General features: G+C 43.7%; 1 protein-coding gene across 1 annotated transcript in view; it reads left to right on the top strand.

The window, feature by feature from the left end:
* Positions 1-17,779, top strand: part of TNS2 (tensin 2) — a 250,519-nt gene that overhangs the window by 156,324 nt on the left and 76,416 nt on the right. The window contains exons 6-10 of the mRNA XM_068267236.1: positions 8,318-8,364; positions 9,908-10,079; positions 12,810-12,860; positions 14,943-15,065; positions 15,192-15,256. Of these exons, the coding sequence (XP_068123337.1) occupies positions 8,318-8,364; positions 9,908-10,079; positions 12,810-12,860; positions 14,943-15,065; positions 15,192-15,256 (458 nt within the window). The remainder of the gene's footprint in view (positions 1-8,317; positions 8,365-9,907; positions 10,080-12,809; positions 12,861-14,942; positions 15,066-15,191; positions 15,257-17,779) is intronic.

The following is a 17,779-nucleotide window of genomic DNA, read 5'->3' as shown; positions in this document are numbered from 1 at the left end:
TAGCTAAAGTTCCTCTACAAAACACAATTGTTGTTTTTTTTTCTTTTTACTGGATAACAATGTAACAATCCGTATCCATTGTAGTTTTCATGCAAACCTAGGCAGTCCTGAGAGTGGGAGTGGCCTGATGAAAATGTTCTGCCTGCTGTAGTTGTCTTCAGGCCATGTCTAATAGATGGTCTAACGGCACACAATTCAATAAAATGATCCGATTTTACGGCAATTCGATAAAAACGATCGGATTCCCTTAAAAAATGTAAAGCTTTTTTTCTTTATTCGAGCAAGAAATCTGATTGGATTTCCCGTTTTAATTCAATAAAAGTGGATCAGGAGTGGTGGATTTTTCTGATACATTTTTACGAAAATTGAATGGTGTGGTAGAGTGTCAATTTATTTCTATACACACACCCAATCAGTTTTCTCAGTTTCTAATCATTTTTTTCATAAAAAAATTCACACACTTAAAGGGATACTGTAGGGGGGTCGGGGGAAAATGAGCTGAACTTACCCGGGGCTTCTAATGGTCCCCCGCAGACATCCTGTGTTGGCGCAGCCACTCCCCAATGCTCCGGCCCTGCCTCCGGTTCACTTCTGGAATTTCTGACTTTAAAGTCAGAAAACCACAGCGCCTGTGTTGCCGTGTCCTCGCTCCCGCTGATGTCACCAGGAGTGTACTGCGCAGACACAGACCATACTGGGCCTGCGCTGTGCGCTCTTGATGACATCAGCGGGATCGAGGACACGGCAACGCAGGCGCAGTGGTTTTCTGACTTTAAAGTCAGAAATTCCAGAAGTGAACCGGAGGCGGGGCCAGAGCATCAGTGAGCGGCTGCACGGGCACAGGATGTCTGCGGGGGACCATTAGAAGCCCCGGGTAAGTTCAGCTCATTTTCCCCCGACCCCCCTACAGTATCCCTTTAATGTACACACTTAACAAGTGTGGTACATTAGGTCAGATTTTCAAAATATTACAATCAGTCAGAAAATGTGATTGCCATTCTTGAATTGGAAAGGTATTTTATTATTATTATTATTTATTGTATTTATAAAGCGCCAACATATTACGCAGCGCTGGAAATTAATTTAGGTTACAGACAATATTTAGGGGTGACATACAGCAAAATGACAATACAGGAATACAAGAAAGACCAGATCATGCAGCACAGTATGAGTACAAGGTAATGCTTAGTCAGTCACTGGAGGGGAGCATGGAGATTAGGCAAGTTAGATTCACTCAATAGCATGGGTGCACAGTAATGGAGGTGCATGATCAGGTAGGACACAAAAGGAGGAGGACCCTGCCCAAAGTCTTATAATCTAGAGGGAGAGGTAGGGACACGAGAGGTATGGGACCAGAGTTCAGCTGTGGGTTTAGAGCAATTGTGAGGGGTGGTAAGCCAGAGTGAAAAGGTAAGTTTTGAAGGCCTTCTTGAAGGTGTTGGAGGGGGCTGCCCTAATGGGTGGAGGTAGGGAGTTCCATAGTGTTGGAGCGGCTCTTGAGAAGTCTTGGAGGCGTGCATGGGACTGGGTGATGCGGGGGATGGTCAGGCGAAGTTCATTGGAGGAGCAGAGTGAGCGGCTTGGTGTGTATCTCTGAGTAAGATCAGAAATGTAGGTTGGACAGGTTTTGTGGACGGATTTATAGGTCAGACACAATATCTTGAATCTGATTCTGGACTGGATAGGAAGCCAGTGGAGGGATTCACGGAGGGGAGCCGCCCTGGTGGAGCGATGGGAGGAGTGGATAATTCTGGCTGCCGCATTCATGATGGACTGCAGTGGGGCTATTCGGGTCATAGGGAGACCAGACAGAAGGGCATTGCAGTAGTCGAGGCGGGAAATTATGAGGGCATGGATGAGGAGTTTGGTGGTGGCAGAGGTCAGGAAAGGGTGAATCTTACAGATGTTGCGAAGGTGGAAGTTGCAGGACTTTGTGAGGTTTTGGATGTGGGGAGTGAAGGAGAGTGCGGAGTCCAGGGTGACACCCAGACAGCGGGCTTGAGAGGTAGGGCGAATGGTAGTGTGGTTAACAGTGACCTGCACATCTGGGTGGTCCAGGGATGACCGGGGTGGATTATATGGTGTGTGGCCACCTTAAAGCATATATAAAATGCTTGCAATGCATTATGGGTTGTATGGGGGGAGAGCAAACCGGCATCCAAGAATACAGTAAGGCTCTGTTCCCACTGCAGCGGAGAATGGACATTTTTTGTCCATTCTCCGCTCATTGAGTGAACGGCTCCTATTGTATAAGTAGGAGCCGTTCACACCTGTTGCGCCTCAATGGATCAGCGGGACTTTAGTGCAGTCTGCAATAATGCCGGGCCAGGCGGATGCGTTCCCCCATATAGCCTATGAGGTAGCGCAACCGCCCCAGGCTTCAGTCGGACCACAGCGGACCATCAGAGGGGACACTACTCTGCTCCCGCTGGCCCCACGTGATACGGCAACAAGTGGAAACACAGCCTAAGAAAGCAGTAATGCAAGTGTTCAGATTAAGCGTGATGGGAATCTTTACAGTAACTCCAGTCTGCATGGTGTCATTTGCTCCAAAGGTCCTTTAACCACTTCCGGATTCTCGGTGCGTATATATACGCCCCTGAATCCTGAAGTTTATTCCGTTCCATGTCAGTTCACGGAGGGTGTCTCCGTGAACACCCTGCGAGCCGATCGGCGGCTCGCAGGGTAAATGTAAACACACGGGGAAGACCTTCCCCGGTGTTTACATGTATACGGCGCTGCCGTAGAGGAGATCGGTGATCCCCGGCCTCTGATTGGCCGGGGATCACCGGCATCTGATAGGCTAAAGCCCATCCCATCAGGCGCAGGACGGAAATCCGTCCTGCGCCGCTCACAGGGGGAGGGAGAGGGAGGGAAGGGGAAGGAGGCCAGGAAGCGCTGCGGTGGGGGGCTTTGAAGAGCCCCCCCCGCAAGCAGCTGGCGGCGATCAGACCCCCCCCCCCAGCAGGACATCCCCCTAGTGGGGAAAAAAGGGGGGGGAAGTCTGATCGGCCTGGCTGCAACCTGATCTGTGCTGTGGGCTGGAGAGCCCACGCAGCACAGATCAGCACAAAATGTCATGGTATAGAAGTGGTTAATAAACAAAGAAATGCTATTGTATGTGATCCAAAAATCACACCTACTCCTTTGCTAAAATGTATATGTCTGTCAGTAAGTTTCGCTGGATTATGAACTGTCCGGTAAGCCTGCCAGGTACACTGCATATGGAATAACACTGACATTTTGGTCCCCGTAAGAATCATTGGTCTGAGTAGGAAACTGCGCTAAATGCCAAAGGCGAGGGTTTAATCCAGGACTGCTGAGAGCGATTCACTTCCAAACCTGTCGGCTGCCATAATGCAGTCACACTAAGTGAGCTGTCATCTCTATTATTGCCTTATTACGTCTGTTTCAGATTGCTTGATTGACTCACCAGTCTGTGGAATCTCTAAAATTATATAATAGGTCTTTCGTACAAAGGAGAGAAGTTTTACAAGTCCCAGAAACCAGCTCAGCAATGAGTAATGCATGCCAGGTAGCATATTTCTGTGTCGTTGGGCTTCAACGTGGAGCGTTTTGAAGGCACATTTAGACAAGACAAATAACATTTATATTGCACTTTTCTCTTGGCGGACTCAAAGCGCCAGAGCTGCAGCCACTAGGATGCGCTCAGTAGGCAGTAGCAATGTTAGGGAGTCTTGCCCAAGGTCTCCTTACTGAGTAGGTACTGGCTTACTGAACAGGAAGAGCTAATATTTGAACCCAGGTCACTATCCAGCAACAGGAGATGCAAAGGGTTTTCTTGCTCACCACACATTTAAAATAAGATGATTCAATGTTTGTGCAAACTCCATGGCAACCTCACAGTATCACCATAAATAACATAAATATAGCATGAAACGTTTTCTTGCTCAGGCCTGTTATTTGTATATATGTAGTTAGATCTGTACTAAAGGTGGCCACTAACAATACAAATCACCAAACAATCTTTTGTTTCCAATCCGTTGTTTGAACGACCAAAAACAATCGTTTGGGACCACTAACGGATGAAAATTTCCTAACCAATCTGATCAGATTGAAAGGTATCGATCCAAAAACGGGATATATTTCATTAATCTGATTGGGATATTTTTGTTCATTAGTGGTCCAGAATGATAGTTCCCGATCATTCATACGTAGGATCGGAAATAAAAGATCGTTTGGTGAATTGTATCATTAGTGGCCTCCTTAAGACAGATCTTACGGTTGTAAGATGATAGCGTTTAGGCTGGATTCACACATAAAAGGTGTTCTGTTCTAGTCCTATCAATCAGTTTTCATCAGTTTTCAGTTTTGTTTTCTATGGCTTGGTTCACTCATAAATCTGTACAGTTTCAGGCCTGCCCTGTCCTATCAGTTTTGTATGGGTTTTCTAGGGTAGTGTCCACACATAAAAGGTGTACAGTTCTATTCCAGTCCTGTCCTGTTAGTTTTTATCAGTTTGCATCAGTTTTGTATGAGTTTTCTATGGCATGGTTCACACTTAAATCTGTTAATTTCCGTTCCTGTCCTGTCAGTTTTCTATTGCTGAATCCACACACACAATTCGTACATTTCCGTTTCAGTCAGGTAAAACTGATAGAAAACTGATGCAAAACTGACCGGACTGAAACAGAACCGTACATACAGTATGTGTGAACCCAGCCTAATAAAAGAGAAGTGTGCAAAGGGTGCTTAATGAGCACCTTCTGCTTCCCAAATCTATCTAACAGCTTTAACCCATTCATGCCAAGCTCTCGTGTCCAAATTGCACCTCAGGTGGCTGAGCCAGTTTTGACATTTTTCGCATGAGCTATACAAATACACATTACGGTCTAAAAGTTCTTCAAAGAATTAAATATATATTTTTTGAAAACTGAGAACTTGTATAACTATAATACAGTACAGTTAATTTAGCATGTCTCGTGATCCATGTAAATATGTATTAAATTAATGTTTTCACTAAAAATACGCTAAAATTCTCACTGGTGCTTATAAAAACAACAAACTCCCATATTCTTGCTAAATATAAAATACAAGACTGTGCTTAGTTCAAAAATAGAATGAAATAATTATGCGCACATAAATGGTGTGTTTTGTGCAGTTCCTATAAGTAAGTAGGTAGTTATGGTGTGTATGGGTTTCCTGAGGGGGTATGGGTGTGTAGTATGTGTAAGAAGGGGCAGGAGTGGTTTTATTTTTTTTAATAAATTACAACTGCATAATTTGGGGGAATAACCTGAAACTGTGGTATGTGGCTGCAGAATTGCTTGTATCTGCAATATGGTACATTAAAGAGCCTATAAATTACTATGGTGCTGGAGGAATCGGCTAATTTCGGAGCAGCGCTTCGGGCGCTGAATTAGCCTATAGAAAAAGTAATTTGGCCGCCAGCAATAGCTAGTGCCTGAATTACGTATTCCCCCTGAATTGCAACTGCTGGGGGGAGGGGGGATAATATTAATGCCACGCAGGACGGTAAGCCATCTTCCGGCTGCGCCGAAATTTGGCCGCGGCCATTCCAAATGTACGTGGTGGTGTGTAAACTCTTTGACTTGTAAACATGCGAAAAAGAAACTTTTCAGCCATACATATTATGCCATTATTTATTCTGTACAGTGTGTTGGGGACTAAGAAACAGTCAAAATCTGTGTGATTGGGGGTGAAGGGTTGAGGGGGAGGGGAAAAGGTGATTGGCACAGGTCCAATCTGATTTCCGGGTATTTTTCTGATCGATTTTGTATAGAAGTGATCAGAATAGCAACCGGAAATTTAAATCAGACCAGTCAGAAATTATTGACTGACTGGAAATTGCATGGTGTGTACCAGACATTAGAGAAGATCTCAATTAAAATCCAGTCTTGATTCCATAAGATACTGTATGTCCTCAGTGATAGTGTTTCATGCACTGTTGTGACCACTCGGTTACGAAACCCTCCAATTGTCAGCCGGTAATTTCCCAGCAGGAAGCTGCTACAAGTTCTAAAGACATTTTGGCTTTATCGTGATCTCTTCTGTCACTGTTCCTAGGTAAACACCACAAACCATGTTTCACTTGAACGTTTTGCAGTACTGTTCTGAGCAACATGGAAACAGGAGGAGCAGAGCACATAGTTGTGCCCAATTGGCTCCAAAACTAGAGATTGTGTTATTGTTTTCCTCGCTTTGTACAAAAAAAACATGTACAGGATCCTTATTAGCACAGGACAGGCTGCTTTACTAAAAAACTAATGATCAAGATATGTTGCTGGGGATAGATATATTTATACATATTTTATATCAAATAGCCATAAATCAAAGTTTTTTGGGGATATTCAACATGGTGGAAACATTTAGTCATTCCTTGGCTACTATATGTGATGGATGGTGTGATTATCTGTAAACTTTGGTTTGAGGCTGGGAATTTTAGAGAGGTTGACCATGAGAATGGGCAGATTTCAGATAAAACATCTCTGTTTTAATATCCTGCTCCTCCTTCTGCTTGTTATTGAAATGTGATAACATTAAGGCTAAGTTCACAGTGATCAATTGCACAACTCACACATTATGAGTGTGAACTGCAATGGGGACTGGACATAGACTGTAATATTAATTAACTTTAATACAAAGCCTGCATGCAGCGTGTTACAATAATGCGATCCATTCCAATGAAGTACTGTGAAGAGACCCATTGAATTAGTATGGGCATGCAGGATTATTCTGCAACGCAACCCTCCACTGTGAACAGGACCTAAGTGAATTGTTTTGTCAACTTGGAAAGCCAGGCACTATTCTGCTTGGAACTGTGCTGGAAGGTCCCAGGAGGTGGTGGAAGTGCTGCTTTAGTTCAGAACAGCTGCGGTCAATTTTCTAGACATAGAAGGCCTCAGATGCAGTCCCTAACATCACCAGAGGGTGGCACATTCTCGATCGCATGCTGCCCAGTACTGTTGCCAATTTTCAGACTTTGTTATGGCTGAAATCTCTACAAATATCATAAGTACCGTTTTTTAAGCCCTATTTTAGCCTCCCATTTTTTAGGCTATATTGATGGTGCTTGTTTTGCTCCCTGCTGCTGGAAAAGGGGGAGTTAAGGGAATTACTTCCCTAGTGCAATGACTTAACTTGACCCCCTCCTACCTCTGCTGAGAGAGGTCAACTCTCTGTGGCCAGCACTGCAGTGGTCTCATTACCTCTCTGCTCAGTGTGTAATAAAACATTTTGCCCTTCCCACATTCACCCTGCACTGCCTGAAAGAAGAAGTCTTTGTTGTTCTATTATTTAAAACTTTTAAAAAAGACACTGTGTAGGGTTTGGAAAGGATGAAATGCTTCTTTAGACAAAGAGATCGGTTTCTCTGTAGCTGCAGTGCTGGTCACAAAGTTAACTTTTTGGCAGCACAGGATGGAGATGGGCAGAGTAAGCTCTGTACACATAGGTTAAGAGTGGCTGTGCGGGCCTAGTCATAGGGATGCTAAAAAATCCATGTTGATGCTAAATTTTCAGCACATTTATGTAGTTTGGCACTTTTGTGGTATGTTTTTTTACAAAGCCAGAATGTTCAGTTGTCAGATAATTAATTTAGATTTTTTAACTTATTTTTTTAATTACAAAGTAAAATGACTGAGCATCCTAAAATGAGGGATTCCAGGTTTCTGTAATCCTAAAATTTGACATTCAGCAATGACCAGTCTGAAGTATAAGAATGTCCATATAGGAAAAATGGCACCTGTAAAAAATAAAAAAAAAATAAAAAAAAAAACAACCCCTCGCAGGGGATTGCCGCTACTAGAATATCGCTAAAATTAGCATTATTCTACTGCTGGATTCCAATAGTGATATATCGGTAATCTTTACCGATATTTTACTATGGCTAAATGTTACCCTAGTCTCACACGGATCCCCTTCACTATCGATGCCTAACCATAAGACCTTCCTCTTTTCGTGGTGCCTAACCCTAACCTCCCCGGTGGTGCCTAACCTCAGAGCTGTGATTTGTGGCAAAGAAAGTACGTTTTGATTCTCTGCCTCCGCTATACAATGCCACAATTTGCATATCTGCATGCCTCATTCTATTGGGTGTCAAAATTTACGGTACCTTCTTTGCTGCAAATTGAGCCTTTGCGGTGGCGCCTCCATACTCTGAAATTTACCTTCTTTGTTGCAAATTGCTGCGTTTATCACAGGGGCCTATGGCGGTGCCCTTTTTTCCTGATTCTGGACCATTCTGTATATATTAATGAGTATGTGAGTTCTAGTTCAATTATTGTGCTTTTCTATTACTACCCTTTGACTTTTTTTTTTTTTTTTCAATTTGCAGGGGTCCACAAAATCCATCAGTGTGAAGCAGCGGAGCTCCCTGCCAAGGTGAGGAAACGATGTAGTTTAGTAAATAATTTCATCTAGCCGTGATCTGGTGTTACTTATAGAGTTATTACTGCATTTAAAATGGAAACGTTCACTAAAAGAACAAACAATTACCCCAAGTGTGAGCCGGAGTAACTCGCTAGCTGCAAACCCACGCTTTTTTCTTTCCTGGCATGAAATGAAGTAAGTTTTGTTGGTTGCAGTGACCACAAATGATGGGAGAGACCAGCTCACATTGTACTACCGGCTCTTGTAATATGTGTGGCAATAAGAGAGTATTGATGTTTTTCACATTTGCATGGCATTGTCTGTGTGTTTCTTCTGGCTTGCTCAATTCATCCAAGAATACACAAGTTTGCATCGCTCCTAACTGTCCCTTTTTTGGTGGGACAGTCCCTCTTTGGGAACACAATCCCTCTGTCCTTTCTTTCTTGTGTGTCCCTCTTTCAGGAAGCAGGTAGTTTTGACACACAGAACTTGCCACCAGGCACCAAAACCAGGCACCCGATAGCAGCAATGTAATGCTGCGCGGGTTGTGTAACAGTAATTTGGGACTCCGTCAGTTGCCGGACCCGGAATTGCATCTTATTCTGAGTTGCAATGACTCGGAGGGGGAATAGTATTTAACCACTTGAGGACTGCGGCGTTAACCCCTAGTGACCAGACCATTTTCACTTAATTGGCCCACTGCAGCTTTAAGGCAAAGCTGCAGGGCCGCACAACTCAGCACACAAGTGATTTCCCCCCCTCCTTTTCCCTCCAGCAACAGAGCTCTCTGTTGCTGGGGTCTGATCGCCCCCCCCCCCCCCCCCCTAGTGTTTATTTATGTTTTAATCAATATTTATATTAAAGATTTTTAAATAAATTTAACTTTTTTTGTTTTGCCCCATTCCCCTCCCTCCCTCACCCCAGCCAATCACGTGATCGGCTCTCATAGGCTTCAGGCTATGAGAGCCGATCGTTCTCTTGTCCCCAGTACAGCGCTGCTGCTCATCGCAGCGCTGTACAAAGTGCCGTCTAACAGTCTCCCGAGCAGCAATTGCCGCTTGGAGACTGAAGGCGGAGTGGAGCTCCGCCCCCCAAGCAGGAGATGCGCGCGCATCGTGCACGCGATCTTCTGCTAGCCCCGTTCACACCAATCAGCGTGGAGCAGTCCTGGGGCTGCCGCACTGCTCACGCCAATTGGCGTGGAGCAGTCGGCAACAGGTTAATGCCGTAGGGGGATGTTACCGCAGCAGAGAGAGTCATCATTCGGCTCTCCTGGTGCCCAACTCACCGACGGCCGTACAATATGTATGCCTCTTTCAGGCATGATGTACAGATCTGAGTAAATATATGGGTGTTTCTACTGAAAAATGTTTGAAATTGACTCTAAACTTTGTTCTCAACCTTCAAATGAATGTATTTCATATATATGCCTGACTAGGGGTGTGGCTGGGCGAGGAAAGAGTCCTTCAAACTTTACTCAAAAAGTTGGGAGGTATGAGTTATATTAAGAGCTCAGCATTTAATTCTGCGCATGTGTCTTTCTTCACTAATGCAGGAGTTTCAGCCTGGATCATGTCATCCAGCGCAGCTATGACCTGGATCTGACGTACATAACGGAACGCATTATTAGCGTTTTCTTTCCCACTAACCTGGAGGAGCAGCGCTACCGGAGCAATCTGCGAGAAGTGGCCAGCATGCTAAGATCCAAACATGAGGACAAATACCTGGTAATTACTGACACTGCACTGCTCTAGTTACTAAAATATATAAAAAGAGCATTTTTCATCAAAACTCTTGAAAAAGATTTGAAGTCATTGGGTAGTGCTGTATTGTGCACTCTACCACCAGAACTGTGCAAAGGACAGTGGCTGGATAGTGTACAGTGGCTAAATAGTGTGCTCGTTAAGGGCTCTGCCTCTGACACAGGCGACCTGGGTTTCGAATACTAGCTCTTCTTGCACAGTAAGCCAGCACCTATATAGTAAGGAGACCTTGGGCAAGACTCAATATACTGCTACTGTCTACTGAGCACACCCTAGTGGCTGCGGCTCAAGCACTTTGAGTACCCCAGGAGAAAGGCGCAATTAAAGTGTTCCTTGTCTTGTTTCTGGAGTGATACAGAAGTTTTTTTTTTTAAATGTTACAAAGTACCCAGATAAGCCATGGTGAATCAGAACCACCCCATGGATAACCTATTCCTAGTACAGTTGTATTTCCTAAAGCAGAAGGTATTTGCACATATTCAATTTCATGTGAGCAGGAAGTTGGCCTCGTAATTTTTTTTTGTTCCATCACAGTGAGTGAATATACAAAACAGCTGTCTGCAGTTGGATTATTTGATGGATATGAAGAAGCTAGCACATTCAAGAATTATCTTTGTTATCATGCAAATAAGCCAACGTTTTGGAGCCACCCAGGGCCCATTTATCAAGGCACACGTTGCTCTAGGCAACAATCTGTCTGCTGCTTCAGGGTAAATCTAAAAGGTTTGGTGGGAATCTCTGCTCCTCTTCGCACTCACAGATGTCATGTGCAACCAGCAGGTGGCTACAGCTGAGTGGATTATATAATGGTTGTATATGTATGACTGGCCTTTTCGGGGCCATTAACTGAAATCTGAGATGATTTTGAGAAGAAAGGTTTTTGTTTTTTTTAAATTTACCCGGTGCTTCCGCCAGCCCACTGTAGTCCGTCTGTTTTCTCAATATCCTTCTCTTCCCTACCGGTGTGCCGCTGTGAAATCCGCAATTTGGCTGAGTTGCGGGCGGCTGTGCATGGGCTGTTCTGGCCCGCATGTGTCCTGAGTCCTCCATTGCACTCCCTTGGCCAGGTGCGTTTTGCGGAAGCCTAGTTACAGTCTTAACAGAGTGCTCATGCACAGTACGCTCCCAACTCCTGAGCACAACTGGGTGGTGCACTTGTCTACAACAGTAGTCCACAACTCATCCAAGGACAGGGCCGACAACACCTCAACTGAGGGGAGCGGGAAGACGGAACAGACAGACTTACAGGTGCTGGAAGAAGCCTCGGGTAAGTAAAAAACCTTTTGACCATGCGTCCCAGGTACACTTTAATTAGTGATTTGCATATTCATGAACTTGCAAATACCTTCCTCTTTAAGAAGGAAACATTGTACTTTTTATTAAATGCTCTCGAAAGCATGTCATACGCCTCGGGTGACCGTTGCCAAGCTGGCACTGCCTTCTCTCGCTTGGATTATTGATGTATCAGATAAGGTGGTAAATAACCTGCAGTCTGTTGTTTCTCACCACCGCCTTTGTGGAAGAAAAGGACACACTGCAGTACCTGCTTGTACCATAGCACAGCTCTGCCACCCACACGCCTCTTTATGGCCAATAATGGCCCATCTCTGATTCTATGTCACAGAAGGTGCCAAGGGAAGAATGTAATTGAGGTCTCTTGTACTTGAAAAAGGTGATTCTAGCTCCATATAGTATTCAAAATCAACAGTAGGGGAGACCGCAAATTGATCCAGTACCAGAGAGGGAAGCAGGTTTTATCTCCATTGTGATTAGTGCATGCCTCATGTGACTTTCTTTCTGACAGCCATTCTATTATTATGTGCTTACTTAAAGGATACCCGAAGTGACATGTGACATGATGAGATAGACGTGTATGTACAGTGCCTAGCACACAAATAACTATGCTGTGTTCCTTTGTTTTCTTTCTCTGCCTGAAAGAGTTAAATATTAGGTATGCAAGTGGCTGACTCAGTCCTGACTCAGACAGGAAGTGACTACAGTGTGACCCTCACTGATAAGAAATTCCAACTATAACACACTTTCCTAGCAGAAAATGGCTTCTGAGAGCAAGAAAGAGGTAAAAAAGCGGAATTTCTTATCAGTGAAGGTCACTATGTAGTCACTTCCTTTCTGAGTCAGGACTGAGTCAGCCACTTACATACCTGATATTTAACTCATTCAGGCAGAGAAAGAAAAAAAAGTAACACAGCATAGTTCTTTGTGTGCTAGGCACTGTACATACACATGTCTATCTCATCATGTCACATGTCAGTTCGGGTATCATTTAAAGCGGATCTGAACTCAGTACTTCCTCTTTGCTCTAAAAATACGCAACACCATAATAACCTTTAAAGAAAAATGTCTTTGTTACAGCTGGTACAAATCCTGCAATACATCTGCAGTAGGTCTACTTTATGCTTTAATGGAAGCAGACATATTGTTAATATCCTGAGATTCCTGAGCTGATACAACTGAGAATCAAATTACAGTTGTGATTAGTCACAGCTGAGGGGGAATTAGACAGGCTAAATTATATACATACGGGGTGCATTTCTCTCTGTTTTCCTTCTGTCCTGTGCGAGAGTTCAGGTCCACTTTAATAAAAAAAAAAAAGTATCTTCATTGTATTCGGCTATTTTTTTAACTTCAATAGGATGCATTTTTGATCTCTAACTAGTATGCTTTACTTTACAGCTTTTCAACTTATCAAGGAAACGGCATGATATTCGTAAACTCAACCCCAAGGTAAATATAATGGATGTATGTAATAGAGGGCTCATCTAGCAGACTGAGTCACGATATGTAATGCATATATTTGGCAGCCACATATGTGGAATTATATAATAGTCAGCCCTTGTCCTGTTTGTCCATAACTTATATCTCTGGTCTTTGCCGTCGTGTTACATACATCAGCTAGTTCATCTCTACAACCTTCTAATGTTAATCCTTTTGTGTATGGGCACGTTTAGGTCTTGTGCATTCTTTCAGCTTTGATATTTTGGGTGAGCACTTGTTGCAGGCTTCAGCAGCTTTCCATAGGGAAGAACATGCTGCATAGCTGATCGCCAAGCAGCATGTCTGTCCAGGAAACAGCTGCCTGAATTGGGCAAGATTGGTCATTTCCAACAATTGTTATTAAGCTGTAGTGCTGAGTCACAGTTTACAAAAAACGGTGTATGTTTTAGGAAAGAAAAGAACTGCCCTTTGTGGACAGGGTTGTACAATCCATCACCTGCGTATTAGTTCAGTGAATCTACAAACTGATCAAGCTGTCCTGTGTAGAATTAGATGGATAGATAGCAAAAAGTAGCACAATAAATCTGCCTACACATCTAGCAATTTTGTGGCCTGTTTGATCATCTGTCTCGATAATTTTATCGAATCGAACGAAAACCGGTGCAGCAACAAGCATGCTTAAATGATGCGTCGATCGAACATGCTGGAAAGATCTCGTTCAAAAGTGCTCGATTGCATGTGTGGCGCTAACAGTGAGTAATATTGCAGCAAACAACGGACAAGATGGATGCCACTTGCCTAGCCACCCCCAAGTATAAATGTTCGTTTTACTCTCAAGTGGGAACACAGCCAGAATCTGCTCCTCTGTTTCTCTAGTTAGCGCTTGTCTCTTGAGTCACTGGTACAGATGATAATCAAACTCAGAGACCACCAGTCTACTGGCACTTTTTGGAGCTCTCCTTTAAGCTCTATACATATTTTTTGTACGGTGTTGGCCCAGCAATGTCACCCAAAAGATTGGGTCACGATCCTCGATCGGTGACGTCAGTCACAGATGTGTACGGGCCTTGAATGTCTCCCTATTAAGTCATTGCACACTAATGGATGACTTTAGGTGACATTGATCCTACCTAACCACTTGCACCGACAGTGGTCAAGTAAAATTGAGATTGGCCTGGTTGGATTTCTCTGGTTTATCTCCATTGCATGCATTGTGAGGTATTCTAAATTCCTCTCTACCCATCTTTATAGAAGATAGCTGCTGACCCTCTCTGTCAAGCTCTTCACTGGCTACCAATTAATGAGAGGAATCAGTTCAAACTCTTAACCCTAACCTACAAAGCTCTCCACAATCTCTCTCCCCTGTACATCTCCTCACTAGTCTCCAGATACCAACCCAACCGCAATCTCAGATCTGCACACGAGCTTCTTCTATCCTCTTCTACAATTACCTCCTCACATTCACGTGTACAAGACTTCTCACGTGCCTCACCCCTCCTCTGGAATGCCCTTCCCCAACACATCCGCCACTCTCCCACCTTTGAAATCTTTAAACGCTCCCTCAAAACCCACCTTTTCCGACAAGCATATTCTCTAGCTTAGGCCATGCACCCACTAAATAACCTAATTGCGCACTGCCTGTTCATATACTGTATACATCCCCACCTCTTGTTTCCACCCCATTCCTTTAGTTTGTAAGCTCGCAAGGGCAGGGCTCTCACCCTTTTGTGTCATGGACTGTTATTTAATTGCTTGCACACTGTTAGACATTTATACATTTTAGTCATCATGTTAAATCAAATTGTAATCAGCAGTGCTGTATCTTGTATCAGTGTTCATATTTGATGTATATCATTGTCTGTATCATTATGTATCCCTTGTTTGTTTTCTTACATTGTACAGCGCCACGGAATATGTTGGCGCTTTATAAATAAATAATAATATTAATAATGTTTGTGCAGTGGTTTCTGCTGGGAAAGACCTGTAGTATTTGGATCATACTTGTCATGTGAGACAAGTCTATATCTAGCTAGAAGCATCATAGTGTATGAAAACTTCTCACACAGCTTCCACCCATCTTTGTGTCTTTAGGTTCAGGACTTCTTCTGGCCAGATGGCCACGCTCCTCCACTGGACATCATCTGTTCTATCTGTAAAGCAATGGAGGCCTGGCTGAACTCAGACCCTCAGCATGTTGTGGTTCTACACTGCAAGGTACGCACTGGATCCGATCACACATGAGAATGACTCTAGATATGATTGTAGTATAATGAATGGATGATTATTGCCTGCAGTGCTACCTTTGATACAGGAATTTATTTCTCTCTCTTTTTGTATCAGGGAAATCAAGGCAAGACAGGAGTGGTCATTGCTTCCTACATGCACTACAGCAAGGTGTCTGCAAGGTACGTCGCTGCAAGCATAGCTGCTTCCTTTGTGTTTATGAAAGTTTATTCCTGAAATTCAAAGTGAATGTTCTATTTGCAGAATAAGTTCACCTAGGCAGATTCACTGTGCTGTGCCAATAAAGCCAATGGTTTCCTATGGATATTGCATGTTAGTTGTTACTCATCAGCTTTACATATACCCTGAAGGTTGCTGGCAAATAGCGGGGGACCCTGAAGGTCCATGTATACGCCAGATGAAATTCATCCGAGGAAGCCAGTAATGACCACTTCAGCCGCAAATTGTGTATGGCAGCCCCTGATGCCCCCTGATTGCTTTGCCATCAATCCGCCCTAGCATCCCCCGCTACCCCCCCCCCATTCCTGCATAGAACCAAACGCGTCACTCGCAAGCGGGAGACACATCTGTACAGCCTTGGCCCTGCGATGTCGCCTGAGGGAGTGGATCTCTGACCCTGAATCTGACTAACTTTCAGCCTTCTTCATCTAAAACTAAGCAGTCACCTCTAACTATACCTAACATGAACTTTAAAGGGGAACTGAAGTAAGAGGTATACGGAGGCTGCCATATTTATTTCCTTTTAATCAATACCAGTTGCCTGACAGCCCTGCTGATCCTCTGCCTCTAATACTATTATCCATAGCCCATAATCAGACTTTAAAGTCAGATCTGACAAGTCTAGCTGAATGCTTGTTTCTGGTGTTATTCAGATACTACTGCAGACAAATAGACCAGCAGGGCTGCCAGCGCCAGGCAACTGGTATTGATTAAAAGGAAATAAATATGGTAGCCTCCGTATACCTCTTACTTCAGTTCCCCTTTAATCATGTAGCCAATGAGTAGTCAAGCACTAACCAGCCGCCTAACTTTAAGCCTATTTAACAAGAAGATGAGCCTTGGCCTCTTTTCCCTTAGGGAGTCGGGTGCACAATGCTGGCAAGTGATTGTTGACATCCACACAACTCATAACTTGCAAAATAGAGGGTTCCAGCATGCACTACTTTTATGTGTATATCATTTGGTGAGTGTTTGGAGGCCCAAGTGTGGGCCTTTGATTATAACCTCCTTGAAAAAGGAGTGTTGCTTTGCCTTGAAATGTTGGGTACAATCATTCTGAATTAATACACAAATTGGGAGTATGCAATGGGTAAACATGGGTAATGAAACAGTCTTACCTCAGGTAGGAGGTTTAACGATAATAATTTTATTGGACACAGGAAAGGACCACGCATTTTGCAGGACCTGCCCACTTCTTCAGGTCTACAGTACATTGTCTTATGCAGCTGCACGCACTGGGAGTGCCTTTTTTTCACACATTATTTCATTGCCTGGAAATACTACACTATCTGGCACAACTTAGTGTTTTCTGTTTCCTTTTTCCTGTCCTGGTTCCAGAGGTTTGTCACCCGAATTTTATCAACCGGACACCCCTCGTTCTGAATTCATAAAATGTTATTTTAACTTACCCTCTGTTTGGCTAATTGAAAGCGTAACACGAACCTTATACCTAAAACTAAAACTATGCCTAAAGCTGATCTTGAAGTTTAATTAGCATAGGACTGTCCTAACCTGATCGTACACTCTCAAAACACACTAACCTCCTTCTAATACTGATTGTTAACTCTGTTAACTACCACACACTTATCTGCGAGCTCAGGAAATATTGTCATAATCGCTGCAGACCTCTGTGCCCAGCTGAATGATTTGCTGATGTGTACTTCTTCAGCCTGCATTTAGCCATGTTTCGTAAGACTCCTAAGGACCTACGAAAAGACGAAAGCAATGAGCAAACATAAAATGATGATCCCTTTTAGGTTAATTAAACACAGCCCAGAATGTACAGCTGATGCAGCCAACAGAGCTGCACATGTGACAGAATAGGATTAATCCACATCTGTAGCAACGACTCGCAGACTTCAGAAATGTTCTGCTATGTGGCTGTCATGCTGAACTTCTGGCCCAAGTAATTTGCGCTACACATGTGCATCCACCCCCCTCCCCTCCCGAATTGTGCCTGCCCCAGTATAGGTAGCAAATGTGCACCCAGTAATAAGTATGTTGGCACTCCAGTATAGTTAGCCAGATGTGCCCCCTGTATTTGCCAGACCTGCACAATTTAGATAGCCCGATGTGCCCCCAGTTAGCTTGATGATTCCCCAGTATTGGGCTTCACGGTGGCGTAGTGGTTAGCTCCCTCGCCTTGCAGCGCTGGGTCCCTGGTTCGAATCCCAGCCAGGGCACTATCTGCAAAGAGTTTGTATGTTCTCTCCGAGTCTGTGTGGGTTTCCTCCGGGCACTCCGATTTCCTCCCACATTCCAAAAACATACGGATAAGTTAATTGGCTCCCCCTAAAAATTGGCCCTAGACTACAGTACTTACACTACATAATATAGACATATGGCAATGGTAGGGATTAGATTGTGAGCTCCTTTGAGGGACAGTTAGTGACAATATATATATATATATATATATATATATATATATATATATATATATATATATATATATATATATATATATA

The sequence above is a fragment of the Hyperolius riggenbachi genome, chromosome 2 (assembly GCF_040937935.1).
Source record: "Hyperolius riggenbachi isolate aHypRig1 chromosome 2, aHypRig1.pri, whole genome shotgun sequence".
NCBI lineage: Eukaryota > Metazoa > Chordata > Amphibia > Anura > Hyperoliidae > Hyperolius > Hyperolius riggenbachi.
This window is presented reverse-complemented; position numbering and strand designations above follow the sequence as displayed.